This window comes from Cervus elaphus, chromosome 9 (genome assembly GCF_910594005.1).
Source record: "Cervus elaphus chromosome 9, mCerEla1.1, whole genome shotgun sequence".
Taxonomy (NCBI): Eukaryota; Metazoa; Chordata; class Mammalia; order Artiodactyla; family Cervidae; genus Cervus; species Cervus elaphus.
In genome coordinates, this window is record NC_057823.1 from 93,406,117 (window position 1) to 93,427,380 (window position 21,264).

A 21,264-nucleotide genomic window follows, 5' to 3' on the forward strand; every position below is an offset into this window, starting at 1 on the left:
CCTTACTTTGCCAACAAAGGTCCATCTGGTCAAAGCTATGGTTTTTCCAGTAGTCATGTATGGATGTGAGAGTTGGACTATGAAGAAAGCTGAGCACGGAAGAACTGATGCTTTTGAACTGTGGTGTTAGAGAAGACTCTTGAGAGTCCCCTGGACTGCAAGGAGATCCAACCAGTCCATCCTAAAGGAAATCAGTCCTGGGTGTTCACTGAAAGGACTGATGCTGAAGCTGAAACTCCAATCCTTTGGCCACCTGATACAAAGAACTGACTCATTTGAAAAGACCCTGATGCTGGGAAAGATTGAAGGCGGGAGGAGAAGGGGATGACAGAGGATGAGATGGTTGGATGGCATCACTGACTCAATGGACATGAGTTTGGGTAAACTCTGGGAGTTGGTGATGGACAGGGAGGCCTGGCGTGCTGCAGTCCATGGGGTCGCAAAGAGTTAGACACGACTGAGCGACTGAACTGACCTGAATTGACGGTGCCAACAGTCTCTATGAAGTAGATATATAATTGTCATCACTTAAAGATGAGAAAATCCACAGTTGAATAGTTGAGATCACTTTCCTAAGGTCAGCTCACAATAGCTCTGGCCTGAGAAGCCAGGAATCCTGTTTTCCCACCTCCATCCTGCTCTGGAGGTGAGGGAGGTCTCGTCCACTCAGAGCATCTGAATCTTGACAGAATAAGTCCACAGACCGTCTGCTTATGATGTTGAATTTTAAGGCCAGGCACAAAGGAATTTAGGAGGTAAATAGAAAGGATTCGCTTCTCCCCAACTTTTTTCAAGCTTGTGGATTTGAGTTCCATTTCTTTGTTACATTATGTCCCCAGACAACATTTGCAGCACCATGTATGAACTCAACCATAGTGTGGAGATAGGTTAGTATAAATTTCTTACCAATTAAAGAGAGAAAAAAGAAGTAACTGACTGTTTAACTAGTATCTCTGGGGGAGAGTAAAACAGCATATTCAGCTAAATTGCTCCAGGTTTTTATCTTTGGCTCTGCCTACCAGCAAAGATCATAGGTGTAGATACAAGGTATCACTTTTTGGATGTAGGATAGTATCTATAATCCTCACTTTTGAAGTTCAACACTCTGTGATCTCATTTTCAAATATGTAATTTCAAATAACCACGTTGTAAAAAATTCAATGCACTATTTGTTTTTTAAATTGGCATTTCAGATAAATCCAAACGAGAGCATCTCTCAGAGAAAATAATGGGAAAAAAAATTTTCCTTACCAATTCAATATTAATCAAGTCTCATAAATAACATTCTTAAAATAAATGGGAAAGTGCTAAAAGAGATTAAAAGCTCTCAGATGTCTTTCATTCTTCTAAGGCAGCTCAGTTATATTCACTGTATTCATTGTAGCTTGTGGTATGTGGTACCTTAAAATAGAATGCCTTTCATACCATTTTTTTTTTAAGAATCTAAGAAACAGAATCTAGCTGTTCCCGTTCAAAATTCATGACCCTTTTCCAAGAGAACTGTTTTGACCTGTTACTACTTCTGGCTAAATTTGTGAGATTTTTTTTTCTCCACTCATTTCTGTACATAATATCTCAGGGAAATAAGAGTTTAATAGCTATCAGCCTAATTGAGGTATACCAAAATTTGTTAAACAAAAATAATATGCAATGTGGGATAAAACACAAATTCACTGAAAAGTGAATATTATATAGAGCAAATTCAGTAAGTTTTGAAGGATGTGTTGCCCTTACAGTACCATTTAGTGGGTTGGCAGCCGGCAATTCACAACTGCAAAACTTAGTAAAATACAATACAGCTAATCTACGTAAACTCAAAACTTTCCAAGTATCAGGGGGAAAATGACTTGTCTTTCCTAGTTTGTTTCCAGATAGCCAGTTAATACTGTGTGGCTTCCCCGGTGGCTCAGTGGTAAAGAATCTACCTGCCAACGCAGAAGACCTGGGTTTGATCCCTGGGTCAGGAAGATCCCCTGGAGAAGGAAATGGCAACCCACTCCAGTATTCTTGCCTGGGAAATCCCATGGACAGAGGAGCCTGGTGGGCTATAGTTCATAGGGCTGCAAAAGAGTCAGGCATGACCAGCAACTAAATAACAGCAAACATTATGTAGCCATAGATTCAACAGAAGACCTGGTCTCTCCTCCCACCTCTCAAAGCAACCCTGAGACAGGATAGGAGCACCTGTGAGGATGTGTGCATTAATAGGGTACACTCTGAACTGTATCCTAGCCCTTACCACCTTGCCTGCCAGGTGGTAAGCTTGCTGAGAGAAAACTCTGTTCCTGATGGGGAAGTTTCTGGATTGCTCAACTTTGTCCATGATTGGTGGGTGAGCTTCACTCAGGGATGAAATATTAGGAATACCACAGTGACCGCACACTTTAAAACTACAGTTTTTCTTGGCAACAAAGCTGCCTTTAAAAACAAACAAACAAACAAAGAAACAAACAACCTGAATCTCTCCCAAGATATTTCCTTATATGCACCCAGATTTCTCAAGGATGAACTGACAATTCTACTATGTCACTGTCGCTATTGTCTTCTATGAAAAATGATGCTTTATATTATTTCAAAATGATAAAATATATTATACATCATCAAGACATATAGAAGTAAGTATAAACAAACATAATACCTGAAGAATAAAAGCAAGCATGCATATATATTTTATGTAAAGATGTGATAGTTGATAGAGAAAAACAAGCTTAAAACTTACACTACTGTTTTCACTGAAAACCTTGAAGGAATGGGGAAAAACGTATTTATCTAAAACATAAAGAAAACATGTATACCTTTGTGCAAAATAAATTACATGTATAGACTCCTCAGCTGAAATAGCATTATCATTTTATTGCGCTGTCCTGGGATGCATGTGTATGTGTGCAAAGTAATATGCAAGAGAGGCTATGGCAAGACAGGGCCAAAATGACTGGCTGCAGAGCAAAAAATTCAACCTTGACAGTTCTACTTATATGTTTCCCCTGATTAGACGAGCTGATTTGGCTTGGCATTTTGTGTGCATTCATTAAATGGTTGTAAACAAAGGCATGGTATTATAATGAATTATAATGACATTCAAGTCAGTAACTTTGGGTGTTTACAATACTGAACTATTACACACACAACATCAGAAATATTTACAGTTCAGACTAAAATCAACCAATTTCATCTCAGAAAAAGATGCCTCTGCCTTTTGCAAATGCTTACTCTAGAAAAACAGCATTCAGAAGCTACCCTTCAGATAATTTCAAATATGTGTCTATCTATACACACTCACATTCACCTTTCATGTAAAAGACGCATACCCTCTTCCCCCAGACACATCCCCCAAGTTCCCAGTCCTATTACCTGTTTTTGAGCAGTATACTGAAGGTCATCTTATCCAGTCCCAGATAATTTGGCAGCAACTTTGACCAATTCCAGTTCCATTTTGTGATGGCTGACTGTTGATAAATGAGAAGACGCTATTGTTAGTTATTAATCAGAGTTAATATGATCAGTAAATTAAAGCCCCAGCTGTGATAGACTAACTAAGAAGGAGGGGGGTACAGAAAAAGGACTTAGACAGATAACATCAATCATGTCCACAGAAGAAGGTTTTTATTCCAATAAGACAGCAATTAATTTATAAATCCATTTGGGGATGTAGTCATTATTTATAAAAATATAAATCAATTTCTTCAGTCGTTATATTCTTCCAACTGCTAATGGAATTTGCCCAACAAGTTTCTCTGAAAGGGTGACTCTTGTATAGTAAAGCAAAATAACTGGTAAGTTTTCCATGTATCAATTTATAGGTTTCTTTTAGCACCTGGAAGTTTGATTTAAAAAAAAAAAAAGGAAGTATTGATACTATGGCTCAAATTATAAGACACAGCTTAATTAGAGAGTGATATTAATGTTTTTGGTTAAGAAAATGCTTTAAAGGGGAAATTAAAAGGACCTGTAAGTGTAAATAACATGATTCTTTTTTTTTCTCATTTAATAGATAATTTCACAATAGAGTATGGAGAAAAATTACTGTGAAAGATAATCTCATAACTCAGAGCTGAATACAACATGCCATTTATTTAAATGAAGTGAGGATAATTTAACAGCTACAATGATTATTTATGGTTGGAGGAATCTAATGTACAACACAGGAAGGCAGCTAATAAACTCAAACTTATGCAATATATTTGGGGTTTAAGTATTATGGATGCTCATTCCTCTTAAAACTAAATAGTTTTGATAATACGAGTCCAGGCTAGTGTTTAAAATCCAACAAGAACTATGCCCTGTCACCTGCTGATTAATGGAGCACTACAATCCTGTCATAGAGCAGGAGAATTCTGCCCCGGGTTGTCAGCATTTGAAGGTCTTATTCTACTACAGTATTGATGAATGTAGACGAGGGCTGTAACAGGCACGGTAAAAATATTATCTGCATCCCGAATTAGGCCATTGTTTTAATTCTTATTTTCGTCAGAGCTCTAGGTCAAGCAATCCTTCTCTTCCGCCCTGTTAGTTCCAATAGTCTGTCAGGAGGTTACTGGGAAAAAGACACCAGGAGAATGAACAAAGCAAAAACAACTTTAGGTTTCAAGTACTTTGGCATGAAGATGATCTTTTGAATGTAACTATGAAATATGCAGTTTAAAGGATAGCATACTCTGACATTAAAAAATATGTGGTGTTTATCACATGGACTTCATTCCACATATCCTGATTTTAAGATCATTAACAAATTCATTTTAAATTCAGGAATGTGTTTAGGGTTATAAAACAGCTAACTGACCTCATGCCACTTAAAACAGGAGCTCAGGGCTCTATTTACAATCACTTTTAAAGTATCTTTTAATTTATCTGATAAATGAGATAACTTTATAAAGATTGCAAGGTATTTTTTGAGTTGGGTATCTCGAGGGAGGGTGGAAGCGGCCATGGAGAGGAAGATTTTAAGGAAAGCTGGATTTCTCAAGCCTCTCGTAGACACAGTTGAACAGATGTTCCCTCCTCTGACCACAGTGAACTGACCGGGTCAAAAGTCAAATTTTACAGACCAAACAGATGAATCAGTTTGACAAATACAAAAGAAGGCAAAATAACTTTTCCAAAGTCAATTTGCACAGACCACGCAAACAAGAACAAGGCCTTTTGCATGTTAATCAAAAAAGATTTTGAGTAAATATTCAAACATACAGCACTTTTTTTTTTCCTTACCTGTGTAAAAAAAAAAGAGAGAGAGCACAAAGTTTTAATGAAATTTACTATTTAATTTCCACATACCTGATCAAGCATGTTTTTACTGAACACTTTGTACACATGGAAAGGGTTAAAGGCAGAAGGTTGATCTTCCACACTCCTCAAGGTCGTCTTTAAAGGTTGGATGGGTAATGGCTTTTCTTCTGAACCATTCATAGAAAACAGCTGTTCTTTTAAATATTCCTTCAAGGTGGGAAAAAAAAAATTACAATTTGCGATGGTAGGAAGCACATATTCTCTTTAAAAATAAACTGGTCAATATCCAAATCTATGCTTTCAGCACACTTGCTAGATTAGAGTATTACTTGCCTTCAGACAGAGTACATTTTCAGAAGAAACACAGCAGAATACATACCAATCAGGATGGCAACAAACCCATCAAAAACAGGTTCACTTAATACATGGGAAAGATTAGAAAACTGCTTAATAAATTCTCACATAATGAATGTGTGCTTGATTGTACCAGAACCTTTTTAATAGGCATTGTCTTGTCATTACTTCACATGTTAACGTGTCTGGGTTACCAAAACTTAACTCAGGAGCTTGACTATTCACAGTACAAGATTGCTCATCCATTCATCAAGCACAGTCGCTACCTACTCCAAGCTCAGCAGAGTGCTAAGTACTCTGATACTTCACTGCAAGCAGTCTCCCTCTATGTAGAATGAATTATAATGCAAGCTCCTCAACTCTGGTTTCATACTGTGGACTAAAAATTATCAAGGTTCAATAGAAGCTCTAAATATGTTTATTTTATTCCCCAGCGACAGCTTGGGCCAAAAAAAAAAAGTCAGTCTACTGCATTATACTTTATTTTCCATCCACAAATAAAAAGATGAATAACCCTAATATGTATTATAAGACTCCTCCTGGAAAATGATAAATTTAAAGGGCTAAAAGTTTCCCACGAACTACCAAATACTTACTGTTAATAAATAAGTCATTTAATAAATTATATAACAGAAATGTCCTTGTGATTTTTAGAGTGTTACGATATAAGGTTTTCTTCAAGCTTAGGATTAGGACTTAGGTTCAGAGAGTCAGAGGTGAAAACAACTTCAGAGGTCATCTTGAAAACCGTTACTACTCAAAGTCTGGTGTGTGGATCAGTCAAATAAACCCTATCTAGGAGCCTGTTAGAAAAGCAGAATCTCGGGCTCCACCACGTCAGAGTCAGCCTGTTCACAAGCCTCCCTCATCTGTGCTCGTGACCAGCATCTTCAACTACCATTTGGACTTTTTTGCTCCGACACCTTACCTTTACCTCAATGACAAACACTTAAAAACTCACCTCTTTTCAAAACTTCCCTGTCTGTCAACGGCACCCCTCTGATGGGTTAAGCCTCTGACCTTGCCTGCTTCTGGTTGCTTTTAGCAAACATGTGAAGAGTTGGTGTCTTTTATTTACTTGAAACAAGTGTCTTAACTTAGGTTTTTAATTTGACCATACATAATTTGGATTCAGGGGCTTCCCTGAGAGCTCGGCTTCCATTCACCCAGGCCTGTACCTATAAATGCTCTGTATTTACACTGCTTTCGAATACTATTTAGTAGCACCCCCGAAAGTGCTAAAGACGTGATGCCACTCATCAAATGCACAAACCTCACGGTGCAATTTACCTGCAGTATAACAATGCCTCACATAAAAGCAGCCCTAAGTGTTACGCTAGTCACTCTGTCCGGAGAAGGCACCGGCACCCCACTCCAGTGCTCTTGCCTGGAAAATCCCCAAGGACAGAGGAGCCTGGTGGGCTGCAGTCCATGGGGTCGCAAAGAGTCGGACACGACTGAGCAACTTCACTTTCACTTTTCACTTTCATGCATTGGAGAAGGAAATGGCAACCCACTCCAGTGTTCTTGCCTGGAGAATCCCAGGGACGGGGGAGCCTGGTGGGCTGCAGTCTATGGGGTCGCACAGAGTCAGACACGACTGAAGCGACTTAGCGGCAGCAGTCACTCAGTCACCTTGTGTTATTTGCATTTCCTGCCTGCATTGTTTAAGCAGCCAAGGCAGAGGCCTCCCTACTTTGATTCTATCCTCAACTCACACTGTGCCTATTACCTCTCAGCCCTGCATCTCACTCAGCAAAATAAACCATCAAATACTGAGCCTGCTTTCCCAGCTGACAGACCTTGCCATAACGCTTCGGTCGTGTCCACCTCTGTGCAACCCTGTGAACTGCAGCCTGCCAGGCTCCTCTGTCCATGAGCTTCTCCAGGCAAGAGTGCTAGAGTGGGTTGTCACGCCCTCCTCTAAGGGATCTTCCGGACCCAGGGATCGAACCCTGGTCTCCTGCGTTGCAGGCAGATTCTCTACCACTGAGCCAGTGGGGACGCCCCAACAGTAAGTCTATTCAGTAGGAAAAAAAGAAAAACCTTAACTTGGAATTTAATCGATTAAAATGTGGTGATGCCCCCGGCAGAGAGTCTTAGGTACGTCAGATCTCATAGCGTATCTGCTCAGAAGCACTTTCTCAGACTTCCACGAGGAGAAAAAGGCCTTTTGAATTCCTGAATACAACAGGTGGCTGATGGCCAATGAATACCTAACTTAATTTTTGTTGATTTTGCTTACAGGTGATATCCTAATCTTTTGTGTCTTATTGGAACTTTGAAAAACAGAACTATCCTATCAGGGTGGCATTTAAATCCGCCACTGCGGTGTTCAGAACTATCCTAACTCAACTTTACGAAGGCTCTGAGGGTGCTCTGACTAAAACATCTGTTCCTCTGTAACCACCGCAGTTACTCTGGCCAAACGAGGTGACCAGTGAAGACCATGAAGTCATGCCCATGAAGACCATGACTCCGCAAGGGAGGTTTGCCAGACGTCCTGCTTTCCCCAAATGGAAACCTCAGGCAAGCTGTCAGAGATCCTCAGCAAGAGTGAACAGGTGGTGTTCCTGTGTTAACAATCCTTCCTCAGCTCCAGTTCCTCCAGGAGCAGGACCCTTTCTCACAGCTACAAAGGCCTCCTTCTCGGGTGATCATTAATACCTTGTTACGTCACCTGTTTGAGGTTGATTACCTCTCTGAAGGCCAGAAAACAAGATTTACTTGAGGTAACTTTCAAATAGATCACAGTAAGGAGAACATTTATGTAACTGAGTCATAAAATGCTGTGGTAGAGTTTAATTCACTCTTTGGAAATGTATGTTTTTTTTAAGGCCTACCCTCAGTGAGATAAAACGCTGTATCTTAACAATATTCATATTACACAATTTTTATTACGCCAAAAATGCATTCAGTGTTTGCAGACATAAACATAATTCTAATTCATATTAGATGTCACATTTGAATCCAGACTGCCCTTGGGCTTAGTCGTTCAGTCATGTCTGACTCTTTCTGACCCCATGGACTGTAGCCTGCCAGGCTCCACTGTCCAAATACTGGAGTGGGTCACCAAACCCTCCTCCAAGGCATCTTCCCAACCCAGGGATCGAACCCAGGTCTCCGCATTGCAAGGTGGATTCTTTACCAACTGAGCCACCAGGAAAGCCCATGAATACTGGGGTGGGTAGCCTATCCCTTCTCCAGGGATCTTCCCGACCCAGGAATCGAATTGGGGTCTTCTGCATTGCAGGCGGATTCTTTACCAGCTGAGCTCTCAGGGAAGCCCCTGAACCCAGAATATGTATGGTCAAATTAAAAACCTAAGTTAGCAAACTTGTTTCAAGAAAATAACAAGACACTAACTCTTCACATTTTTGCTAAAAACAACCAAAAGCAGGCAAGGTCAGAGGCTTAACCCAGGAGAGAGGTGAATAAGCATGACATTGGTTCTAATCAGCTTCCCTGCATTAATGCATTTGCTCGGGTTAATCTAGTTGCTCCTGAATACGGTTTGATATTCTTCTGAAGTTTTTCATTACGTCTAAGAAATCTTCAGCTTCACCAACACAAACATGACGTCTGCAGAAGAGCTAAAAATCTCTCTACAGAAAATTCTTCATTTCACAAATACCAGATTTTAACATCAACTTAACGGTCACAAATACATAATTCCCAAACTGCACCTCTCATCTCTACCATTCTGAACTGAGTTGAGTTTATGAGCCGTGTTATTGTTTAAACCACATAAATAAAACCTACACTGTTTCGGTGAAGCTTCTGCTATACAAATGCAGAACAGCCTGGGTTGAATAGATTCTATTAATAATGCAATATTGAGTTTGGTATTGACTTTAAGAAGTATTATCACCTCCTTGACTAACCCTTAGCTGCCAGCAGACGCTGCCTCAGGCCAGTACACACCTAATTGCTCGGTAAAAAGGCCGTTTCCCTACCTCATTGAGCCGCATGATGTGATAAATTTGCCTCAGGTATTCGCTGCCACCTGGTTTGTGGCAGATATCCAGGATCATCATGTTTATTTTCTGCTCAGTCAGTTCAAGAGCGATATCTCCTTCTTCTAAGGCTGTGCTTTTCTCTATTGTCATAAATGCACTAAATACAAAGAAAGCGTATTAAGTATCAGTGGTGAGGAATTGTAAAGATTGAAAATAATCAAAGTGATTGAGTGTGGAGAGTTCGATGTAAATCTCGTATGCAAAGCACCCATAAAGACTTTGCTCAAATAGGTATACCTTCCCAAAACGGCGGCAGCTCCCATAAACAGTGCCTCAGAACTAAGCACCTGAAAGCATTTTAAAAAACTGAACCGTTTCTTTTAAAACATTTCTTTATTGCATTTATACTCCGATCTATAAAACATTTTCCCATTACCACAATTGTTGAAATTGCTATAATCGTGGGATGAAAACAAAACATTTCTTTTTAAGAACGTGTAAGAAATAATTTGTATTTTCTCTTTGAGGATAAAGAGTATCTTTGATGCCAGAAATAGCTTTGGTATTCTGTCTTTTGTAGACTCCTCTTTACACCTGTCTTAGACACATTAAAGACTAATTAAAGTGTCAAAAGGGGGAGCCTATTATGCTAAATATAGGCTGGGTGCTTCCTGGAGGAATGCTTACCACTGGGTATTTTAAATTGGCCTTTTGACACTTGTTGCCTTTTAAAAATACATGCCCTCCCCTCCTGTTTCTTCCAGGTAACAGATACTTAGCAAAAGTCACTAGTCTGCTTATCCTTCCAGGAAAAGGGTCTCCTGTAAGTACAGCAGGAATGTGCAAGTTCTATGTGTGAAACGTTTCTTTTATAAGAATTCATTGGCTTATTGTTGATTTTAAACAGTATATACATTGTAATAATGGGTGACATTTATTTTTAAAATTCTCACGCTATACTAGTGCAAAATAAATCACGATATTCAACTTACATCGTATATGTTTCACACTAATTTTCTTATTACAAGTGCTATTAGGATCATGTTAGGCTTTGCAGTCTAAGTATTCTTAAAAAAAAAAAACCATGGTTTTCCACTGTTTCCCAGACTAAATGAAATTTTCTGTGGTGTAATCAGCTATATACTGCAGTTCATTACTGAGATTTTGCCATGATTATAAAATTAGTTCTGCTAAGAGTCAGTGCCGCTGACCTGAAGACTGAACCAAATGATACCCAGCTGCTGGACATTAACTTTTATATTGCTTCCACATGTAGCCTCAAAACATCCTTCTTAAAAAAAAAAACAAAAAAACTTTATGATCCTATAAGCGTTGTTAAAAAAATGAAACCAAATTCTACTCCTAAAGATATCCTTTGGGTAGAGTAAATCTTTAAACAAACAGAAAAGACTTTTGTGCAATAATAGAAGTTTGTAAATATCTTTTTTTAAACTGCATACAGGCTGCAAGCAAAATTTCTTGTCGGGTTTTGCGGAGGCTGACATTGAAAAAGTTGAGGCCCTCTGACAAAGGAGTGTCTCAGTGTCAGCCCCTGAATTGTATCCTTTCCTGTCCATCACTGTGCAGGTGAAGCAAATGATTGGATTCAGTCAATGCTATGATTAATGAGTTCCTCTCTGGATTTGGGACTGCCTATCAATCATGTCATTAGGGAGAATGTGCCCTGAAAGAGGCAGACCTCAGCCAAGGAATAACTGCATTAATCTTAATCTGTATATGCACCCAGCCAGCCAAGTCAGGGTCACCATGATGAAAAACAATAATCTTCAACTCGACAAATTACTTTGCAAAGACAGACATTTCTTTACTTTTTTTGGCCTGTGTGTTCTCCAGAATCTAAGTTGACTGTTTACAGCTTGAGTGTTACTACAAAGTGAAGGTTATTTTAATGAATAGTAATGCTTTCAGGCAGCATGCAAGACAAGCACTGCTTACAGCTGCCGCCTTTCCGCTGCAGTTATGCTCACAATTTCCATAAAATCAAAGTTAAATCTGGGTGCAAGTGAAAGAAATCTGGCTCAATGATACCGTGTGGATCCCAGATAATCTTCATGAGGAATTAAGATTTCAGGTATCGCAACAGAAGAACTATTTTAGTTTAAGTGCTTATATTCTCATGTGAAAAAGTGGTGAAGGTGTTTAGTCACTCAGTCCTGCCCAACTCTGCAACACCATGGCCGGTAGCCCACCAGGCTCCTCTGTCCGTGGAGTTCTCCAGGCAAGGATACTGGCACGGGTAGCCATTCCCTTCTTCAGAGGAGCTTCTCGACCCAGGGATCAAACCCAGGTCTCCCACACTGTGGGCAGATTCTTTACCATCTGAGCCACCAGGGAAGCCCAAGAATACCGGAGTAGGTTGCCATTCTCTTCTCCAGAAGATCTTCCCAACCCGAGGATTGAACCCAGATCTCCCACATTTCAGGCAGATTTTTTTACCATCTGAGCCACCATTTTCAAAACATATTACGGTAAGGTCAAGGCAACCCTCCACCTGTATACAGACATTATGGTTTAAAATACATTTTCCTCATGGTATAGATCTATGAACTAAATGATCATCTATCTGTGAGAAATGAGTAGAGATGAAGATGAAGTTCATCTATCAGAAAATCAACTTAAAGTCAAAGTTGGGATAAAGCATTTCTATAGCACCCAAATCCATAAGAGATTACCTCAAGTGTGTTAATAAGTCAAATTTAATTCTTTTTCAAATAAATAACTTTAAATCTGAATTTTTTATATTGAAATTATTTGAGAAATTGAGAAAGGCATAGCACTGTGCTAATTACAAGTTACATAAAATGAATCCAGAATTTTTGAGGGCTGTAAAACATTTTTTAAAAGTCAATAATTCTTTATTTTTGATGCAAGTTACAACATAAAACTCATCAGCGAAATATTGGCTAGACAATTCCCTACTATAGAAAATATCAGATGTTTTGGTGCTGTTTATAATATATATAATACTTAGACTAAAATCAACTTTTAAGGAAAAAATTTCACTTATGGATTTCTGCATGTAGCCCAAGGTATATTAGAGACATTACTTTCCACTGATCTTACTGATAGCCTCCTAATTCAGCAGTATCATAAATTTAACTTTATAGTCAGATCCACTACTTTTACTCTGCTTTTCTTCTCTCGCTTCTACACCCACTCCATGGATAATGACACATGGCCTTAATCTTTTAGTCTTTGCATTAAAGCCTGTAAATTGATATCCAATGCAAATGTAAAGATTAAGGTCACTGTCAATGTTACTAAGCATTTTCCTGACTGCTATTCTTAATCCCACACACAGGATGTCCCACAAGTAAATTTCTAAAAGTCAGTATGACAGGGCCAGGAAAATGATTACTTACATTTCTTACATTATTTACACTACTTACATGATTGCTTACAGTGATTTAGATTAATATGAAGTCTCACAGATTAACATAAACTAGTAAAGAGCATTTGTCATCACAATACTAAACAGTGCAGCTTATTTTAATAGTTTATAAATAACAAATGCTTACTAGTTCTAAGCTTGATGTTAAGAACTTTATGACTGTTTTTTAACCTTTCAAAACAACTCTACCGGCTTAGTACGTGAGCGCTCAGTCGCCCAGTCGCGTCCGACTCTTTGCAACCCCATGGACTGTAGCCCTCCAGGCTCCTCTGTCCATAGGATTCTCCTGGCAGCAATACTGGAATGGGTTGTCATTTCCTGCTGCAGGGGATCTTCCCAACCCAGGGATCCAACCTGCACAACTCCATAACTCACAAAAGATGGCCCACTTACAAAGGATTTGTATTTGTCCATCTAATTCCAAAGCCTGAACTCTTTATCACTGCCATGCACTAAAACTAACAACCTTTAGTTGTTCCAGGCAGAAAGTTATAACAGTACTTTCTAGCAATATGAATATGTTTCAAAAGAATGGGGGACAGTGTCTGTGAGTGGTATAAAAAAAAGTGAGGGGGTCAGGCTTAGTGATCTGTAGACCATATGAACCATAACTCCTTTATCAATATCAGGCAGTTCTATACTGAAGACTAATTGTAAGATAGCAGGACTCTATGTACACATTTAAATTCATCAGGGACCCTTAAAAATCTTTGCAATACCACAAATCACTTAGCTCTCAGTGACAAACCGAGGAGAAGGCTGACATTTTCATACAGAAACAGCTGGGTGTGTTTATAGCTTGAGTGTGATATGCCCCGGTTGCCCTCTGGGATTCTTACATTACCAGATGAAAAATGTGTACCTTTTTGACAATCAGGTACACAGAAAGCAATAAAGAGCCTTTTATACCCATTAATTCCTTCTTAATTTAATCTCCATGGACAATCCATTTACGAAAAGCTCCAGGCTATCCACGAGATACCTGTTTGCACATTGAAAAGGAGTGAAACCAAATTCTCCTGGGTTTAACCACAACCCTTTTAATCAGAAACCTTGAGATGGGGACTAAACATGTATAGTGTTGCAGTGTATCAATGGGGTTCAAATTTTAATAAGACAAGGAACATTTAACCATCCAGGGTTTGATGGAATATTTATCTTTGCCTGTATTCATCAAAGTTCCCATGAAGTTAGCAAGATGGCCATGGCTGCTTATCTGACAATGTTTTGAGGTGGTGGTTGTTTATGGGTGATTTTGTTTTTTTGTGAACGTGTCTGATGAAATTCGGGGAAAGAAAAACATAACTTTACCATTCGGTGCTCAGTTTCCTTGCTTTCAACAACTGGCATTCAATCCAGTTGGGTTTCTGCTGCTCGATGCTCCGTATAACCTTTTGGGTCATTTGATTAGGGCTACCCGTCTGCTCTCCCATGATGCTTTCCAAACACACACAGACTAAACCGAGTTTCTCTTTACTCCATCTGTCAAGGGAGGCACCTGTTAAAAGTTCCACAGTGTTTCCATCCTCAAATATCCGACATATAATTACAATCAAGTTCCAGACAAGCAGGCCAGCTTTCTTCAATTCAACCAAGTTTTCTGACATTTTTCTCTCAGACAGAAAAAAGAAGTATTTAATTGGGGGAGGCAAACATGCAATCACCGTAGGTAACTTGCTGATTACAATAGATACTGCCTGAGCAGCAAGCCTTGTGAAGCCTGGGGGAGAAAAGAAAGGAAAGGTATGATTAATATTAGCATTTGCGTTCCATCACTGTGTTGTGTTGAGTGTTGTGTGGGGGTGTCTAATTTTTGTGGAGAAAATTGTTGAGGAGAGCAAGTGCCTGACATATTCTGACAGAACTCTACTGGGGTCCTCTGCAGTCCTGCCCAAAATTCCCCAAGTCCCCAACTTAATTTTTCCTCCCAGAAATGATTAGAAAATTCAGAATTATTACTTATATTTTTATCTATTACGATTGTAGGTTTAAAGGGCCCAAGGTCCTCCTAATTAATAAATGCAAAGATACCCATGCTGCTCCTTTTTGTGGCCTTTGGCACTTCCTTAAGCCTTTCTATTCCTCTCCTGGCATCCATGACAGAATCATTCCAGCTCTTGCTGGGACTGGCTCTTCTTTTAGTTTTCAGCTCAAATGTCATTTCCTCTGAGAGCCTCCCCTAAGATCTATGTAAGACAGTCCCTTCATGCCCATCCTGGCATGTTCCAGCCCCCAGTCCCTCCCTATCATTAGACCCCATTCTATTACCTTTATTACAGCACTTAGCATCACTTTATTTTTTCATTATCTGTCTCCATCCACTAGAATATAAGCTCCAGGAAGGCGTTAGGACCTCATCTCTAACAGATGTTGGGTAAATACGTGTTGAATAAATCAGCCAACAAACTGGTTCATGTGTATCTCTACTACTCTGCTTCTTTATGTTCCACGCTAGTTCCACTTCTACTAACACCTCTTACCTGTATTTGCTAAGTCCTTGGCCTGTTGACTGAAGATTCTATTCTCTCTCACTTAACGTTATTTCTCTGAAGGATTTACTCTTCTCCTCTCTCAAGATCAGGGTTTCTCAACTTTGGCCCTACTGGCATCTGGGGCTAGAGAATTTTTCGTTGCAAGGAGCCGACCTGTGCACTGGAGGATGTTTTGGTGGCATCTTTGTCCTCCACTCACTAGATGCCAATGGCATTCTCGTCAATTGTGGCAAAAATGTCTCCAAAGCGTTGCCAAATTGTCCTCTATCTTTCTAGTTGAGAACCAGGATCATCTTCTGGATGATTCTAGAACCTTCAGTCTTGGCCTTTCAACCACTCCAGTTCCCTGATGGGCATTCTACTTCTCTGTCCTAGTAGTCATCATTAACTCAACCCATAACCAAATTTGGTTTTAACCAAATTCATTGTTTTCCTCCCAACTTGCCTTGGCCCTCTTGACCCTCCCATCCTCATTTTCTTCTTTGCTTTTAAAATGTTTAAATATTCTTCCTAATCCTTCATACAAGGCTAGGGACTACACTGATCAATCTTCCTACTCCATCATCTCTGACATGCAGTTCTGCCTGACTGTGACCAGGGCTACTACCTATTCAAGCCCGCCCTCACAAGTGGTATCTGGACTATCGTAGGAGTCTCCTAACCCATCTCTCTGCCCCAGACAATGCCCAGCTGTAAAGCCAGATGCATATACTAGTACCTAACTTTGTTAACTTCATTACCTAACTTCTCTGCTACAATTCTTTAGCTGTTTTCCACTGTTATGAGATCAGTCTCTGGAACATTGCTGTCAAAACACTCTACAGTCTAGCCGCAGGCAGTTGCGGTGAACCTCATCTTTGTCTCATCCTCTTTGCTCTTAGGCTTCTGACTATCTCATTATTCTCACATGGAATGCCCTCGTGCTTCAGAGCTCACTCATAACCTTCAACTTTTGGTTCAAAGTTCTTTCCTCCTATGAATTTATCTGGACATGTTACCCATATGACTGCGCTGTAATTAGGTTCATAAAATGCCATGTTGTATTATCTTTTGCATTATCATCTATCATTGTTTGTTATATTCTTATTTATATATTCATGAGTTGTCTTTACAACTAGACTAAAAGCTCCCCAAGAGCATGGAATAAAATCTCACTCCTTGAGTATCTCACAAAGCCAGACACAGCATTTTACTCCACTATGTACATAGTTGAATTTGAACACTGGAACAGAATGAAAGCCTAAAGAAGGTAGCTGTAAGTTCTTCAGAAAAATAGTTTTCACTGAACAAAAATAACAAAACACTGTGAAAGATTTCTCAAGATATTTGTGACATTTTAAGAAGTCACCCTGTGGATTTTGGAGACCATCATAACAAACAACCCAATCAAAAAATGTGCCCAAGACCTAAACAGACATTTCCCCAAAGAAGACATGTTAGTTCGTGTTAGTTGCTCAGTCGTGTCCAACACTTTGCAACCCCATGGACAGTAGCCCACCAGGCTCCTTGGTCCATGGGATTCTCCAGGCAAGAATACTAGAGTGGGTTGCTATTTCCTTCTCCAGGGGATCTTCCCAACCCAGGGATCAAACCCAGATCTCCTGCATTGCAGGCAGATTCTTAACTGTCTGAGCCATCAGGGAAACTCTCAAAGAAGACATACAGATGCTCAAGAGGCACATGAAAAGATGTTCAACATCACAAATTATCATATGAATGCAAATCAAAACTACAATGAGATATCATCTCACACCAGTCAAAACGGCTATCATCAAAAAATTCACGAACAATAAATGTTGGAGACTGAGTGGAGAGAAGGGAACCCTCCTACACTGTTAGTGAGACTGTAAGCTGACACAGAGACGATGGAGAACAGTGAGGAGGTTTCTTTAAAAACTAAAAACTGAGCTACCATGTGACCCTGCAATCCCACTCCTGGGCATATATCCAGAGGAAAATAAGGTCCAAAAGGATACACGCACCCCAGTGTTCATGGCAGCACTGTTTACAATAGCCAAGACAAGGAAGCAACCTAAATGTTCACCAATAGAGGAATGGAAAAAAAAGAGATGATACACACACACACACACACACACACACATAATGGAATATTAGTCATTTAAAGTAATGAAATAATGCCATTTGCAGCAATATGGATGGAACTAGAGATTGTCATACTGAGTGAAGTAAGTCAGACAGAGAAGGAGAAATATCATATGACATTCCATATATGCAGAATCTAAAAAGAAATGAAATGAACTTATTTACGGAATAGAAACAAATTTACAGACTTAGAGAATGAATTTATGGTTGCCTGGCGGAAGGATGAGGGAAAGAGATAGGGAGTTTGGGATCAACATGTACACACTGCTATATTTAAAATGGATCTATGTACAGCACAGGACCTACTGTACACACAGGCAATTCTTCTCAAAGCCATGTGGCAGACTGGATGGAAGCGGAGTTTGGAGGAGAAGGGATACATGTATGTGTATGGCTGAGTCCCTTTGCTGTCCACTTGAAACTATCACAACATTATTACTTGGCTATACTCCAATACAAAATAAAAAGTTGAAAAAAAAAAAAGTTACCCTGCCCTTAAAAAGTACAAAGCTCTTGGAAAACATAGGTCTGGTCTAGTGATTCCTCAGAAATTCACGGCAACTTAAGAATGATTTTCAGAATTAACTGGATCAGTGTTTTTATGTTTGTAAAAATTGTATTGGGTCCAACATATCTCAGAAGATCTTTTGTAATTAAATGAATAAATAAAAAAGTGTATAGTTCAGTACTTTGTAAAAAAATAGTTCCTCAATAAATGTCTTCTTTTTATTCAAATAAATAAGTTTAGATGAAGCTTGAAATATAGATAAAGCAAATTAAGAAACCACTCTTATCAGTGTTCTTAAATTATCTTAAACATTTTATTGTTCTTTATGTGTTTGCATCTCATATTCCCCAATCTGCTGCCAAGTATTTGACTGAAAAGATTATCTCTTATATTCTGTTTATCCTAAAGAAGGCTTATCTGCACATCCTGAGTAAACATTTGACAAGATAAGTAGCTATCAGGTAAAGATTAACAATTCTCTTCACACCTGTATTGCTACTAATATTTACAAAATCTGAGAACGGCAAGTACTCAAATCTCCAAATACTTTATCAAAACTTAGGCAAATTCTAGTCAGAACCTTTAGACCAATGACAAATCCATTCTACTGATCATAGGGTCAGGGCTTGCCTCGTAGTTCAGACGGTAAATAACCTGCCTGCAATGCAGGAGACCTGGGTTCGACCCCTGGGTTGGGAAGATCCCCCAAAGGAGGACATGGCAACCCACTCCAGTATTCTTGCCAGGAGAATCCCATGGACAGAGGAGCCTGGCGGGCTGCAGTCCACGGGGTCACAGAGAGTCGGACACGACTGAGCAACTAAGCACAATCACAGGATCTCTGCATCTACGACGATGCTGGCAACACACCAGGATGGGTCTTCTACGAATGCCACACATTCATTTTTCTGTCTCTATTTAAATAAGCTGACTTCCTTTATATGTAATATATTGTAAGAGTCATCCCAATTTGATAAAGTGTGAAAAAATGTATGTCCTAGAATGGATGCAATGTTCAGTTCAGTTCAGTCGTTCAGTTGTATCCCACTCCCTGTGACCTCATAGACTGTAGCTTGCCAGGCTTCCCTGTCCATCACCAACTCCCCAGCTTGCTCAACTCATGTCCATCAAGTCAGTGATGCTACCCAACCATCTCATCCTCTGTTAGCCCCTTCTCCTCCTGCCTTCAATCTTTCCCAGAATCAGGGTCTTTTCTAGTGAGTCTGTTCTTTGCATCAGGTGGCCAAAGTATTGGAATTTCAGCTTCAGCACCAGTCCTTCCAAAGAATATTCAGGGCTGATTTCCTTTAGGATTGACTGGCTGGATCTCCTTGCTTTCCAAGGGACTCTCAAAAGTCTTCTCCAGCACCACAGTTCAAAAGCATCAATTCTTTGGTGCTCAGCTTTTTTTAATACTCCAACTCTCACATCCATACATGACTACTGGAAAAACCATAGCTTTGAATATGACATTGAATGCGACGTGAGAGGTACATTTATATACTTATCGTGTCTTCCTTCTTATGCATAGACTACTGATTGTAAAAATATATTTTGGAGATTATAAAACATGCAAAAAATGAAATTTACAATGAAAAATGTAAAGACAAATAATGTCTTAAAATTAACTTTTAAAATATTGTTTACTAATGGTATCAAATATCGACAATACATTATTGAGTGAGGATAATGTGATTTTATATGCTTTATTCTTTTAAAAATCTGGGCTTTAATAGTTTGTAACACATTGAATCAAGTGTCAGGTTATTTAGTTTGATTCAATACTCGATTTTAATGACTGTCATAGGTGACAAAGTCACGACATGAATATACGTAGATCCACATGCAACCTGTGAAATCATGGCACTAGTTTTTCAATCTTAACCACCAAAAAGACAAATGTTGCCGTTGAAATCAGACTAATGAATATTCATCACCATTATGTTAATTAATTGTTCTTGCAACAAACTGAAAATATTTCATTTTTGTATTTTTAAAAAAATTTTTGGCTGTGCTGGGTCTTTGTTGCAGTGTGACTTTTCTGTATTCACGGTAATCGGGGGCCACTCTCCAGTGGCGGCGCGCGGGCCCCTCACCCCCGCGGCTTTTCTTGTTGCAGAGCACTGGGCTCTAAGGCGCGCAGGCTTCAGCAGCCGCAGCCCGGGGGCTCAGCAGCTGTGGCTCCCGGGCTCACAGCACAGGCTCAATACTGTGGCGCACGAGCTTCGTTGCTTCGCCGCGTGCAGGAATCTTCCCGCATCAGGGATGGAACCCGTGTCGTCCGCATTGGCAGGCGGCTGTCCACCAGAGCCATCAGGAATGCCCTCATTTTTGTACTTTTAAGAAAAGTATTCAAAAATAGCTGAAACACTTATTTGGAACATTTTTTAATCATGCTAGAAAATTCTGTGCAGCGATGACATTTTTATAGGTGATACTCACTCTTATAAAACTAATATTTCTGGGTTTTACAAAATAAACTATCTGAATGACTTCTGATAACACTTGGCATATTTCTGCCATCACTTTCTTTCTCAACAATCCACGTGTGAATGATGCCTGGAATGCATTTTCTCTGCGGGGCTATCACTGTTTCCTCTCCAGAATCCATTGTTTTACTTAAAAACAATTACTCCTGAGTTTTTCCATAAAGCATTCTTTCTATTTAAAAAGTAATTTAGTGGTAAGACAATACATTCTCTGGAATATCTTCCCTTTGGTCATTGTCAAAGAAATAAAACAACTAATTCTTTGTGTATTTGCTTTTAGGAAGAGAATTCTTTGCATATTCGCTTAGGGAGTGAACACCTAAGCTGAGCTATATGAGAAACATCTGAACTTCCATTCACTTCTTCGGTAAATCTCTTACAATGTATAATTTATTGTACTATTTATTTTTTTAAATCTTCAGTGTTTTCCATGTTCCATCATTTTCACTATGTCAGGAAGGACAAATGTTTCCTTAAGCTAGCGACTATTCGTCTTTTAAGTTAGAATCCTCAAGAAAAAAAAAAAAGGCCCCTAAGCACTTCATGATTTAGATGAATTTTGCCAAGTACTGAATTAAATATCAATCAACTTAAAACATCTTCATGTTTGTGTGCTTAGTTTTGAAATCTTTGGCTAATCAAGATGACTTCAAACTATATTCAGCTAATACCTCAAGGCACAATACTCATTTTGGAGGGATTCATCTTTAACAACAAAGTATGG

The 21,264-nt window shown here is 39.3% G+C and overlaps 1 protein-coding gene across 7 annotated transcripts in view; it reads right to left on the bottom strand.

The window, feature by feature from the left end:
- KIAA0825 (KIAA0825 ortholog) overlaps nt 1–21,264 on the bottom strand; it is a 416,740-nt gene that overhangs the window by 183,816 nt on the left and 211,660 nt on the right. For all 7 annotated transcript variants that reach the window (XM_043913608.1, XM_043913607.1, XM_043913604.1 and 4 more), the window contains 4 exons: nt 14,260–14,668; nt 9,534–9,693; nt 5,272–5,430; nt 3,352–3,446 (listed from right to left, as the gene is read on the bottom strand). In XM_043913608.1, the coding sequence (XP_043769543.1) occupies nt 3,352–3,446; nt 5,272–5,430; nt 9,534–9,693; nt 14,260–14,668 (823 nt within the window). The remainder of the gene's footprint in view (nt 1–3,351; nt 3,447–5,271; nt 5,431–9,533; nt 9,694–14,259; nt 14,669–21,264) is intronic.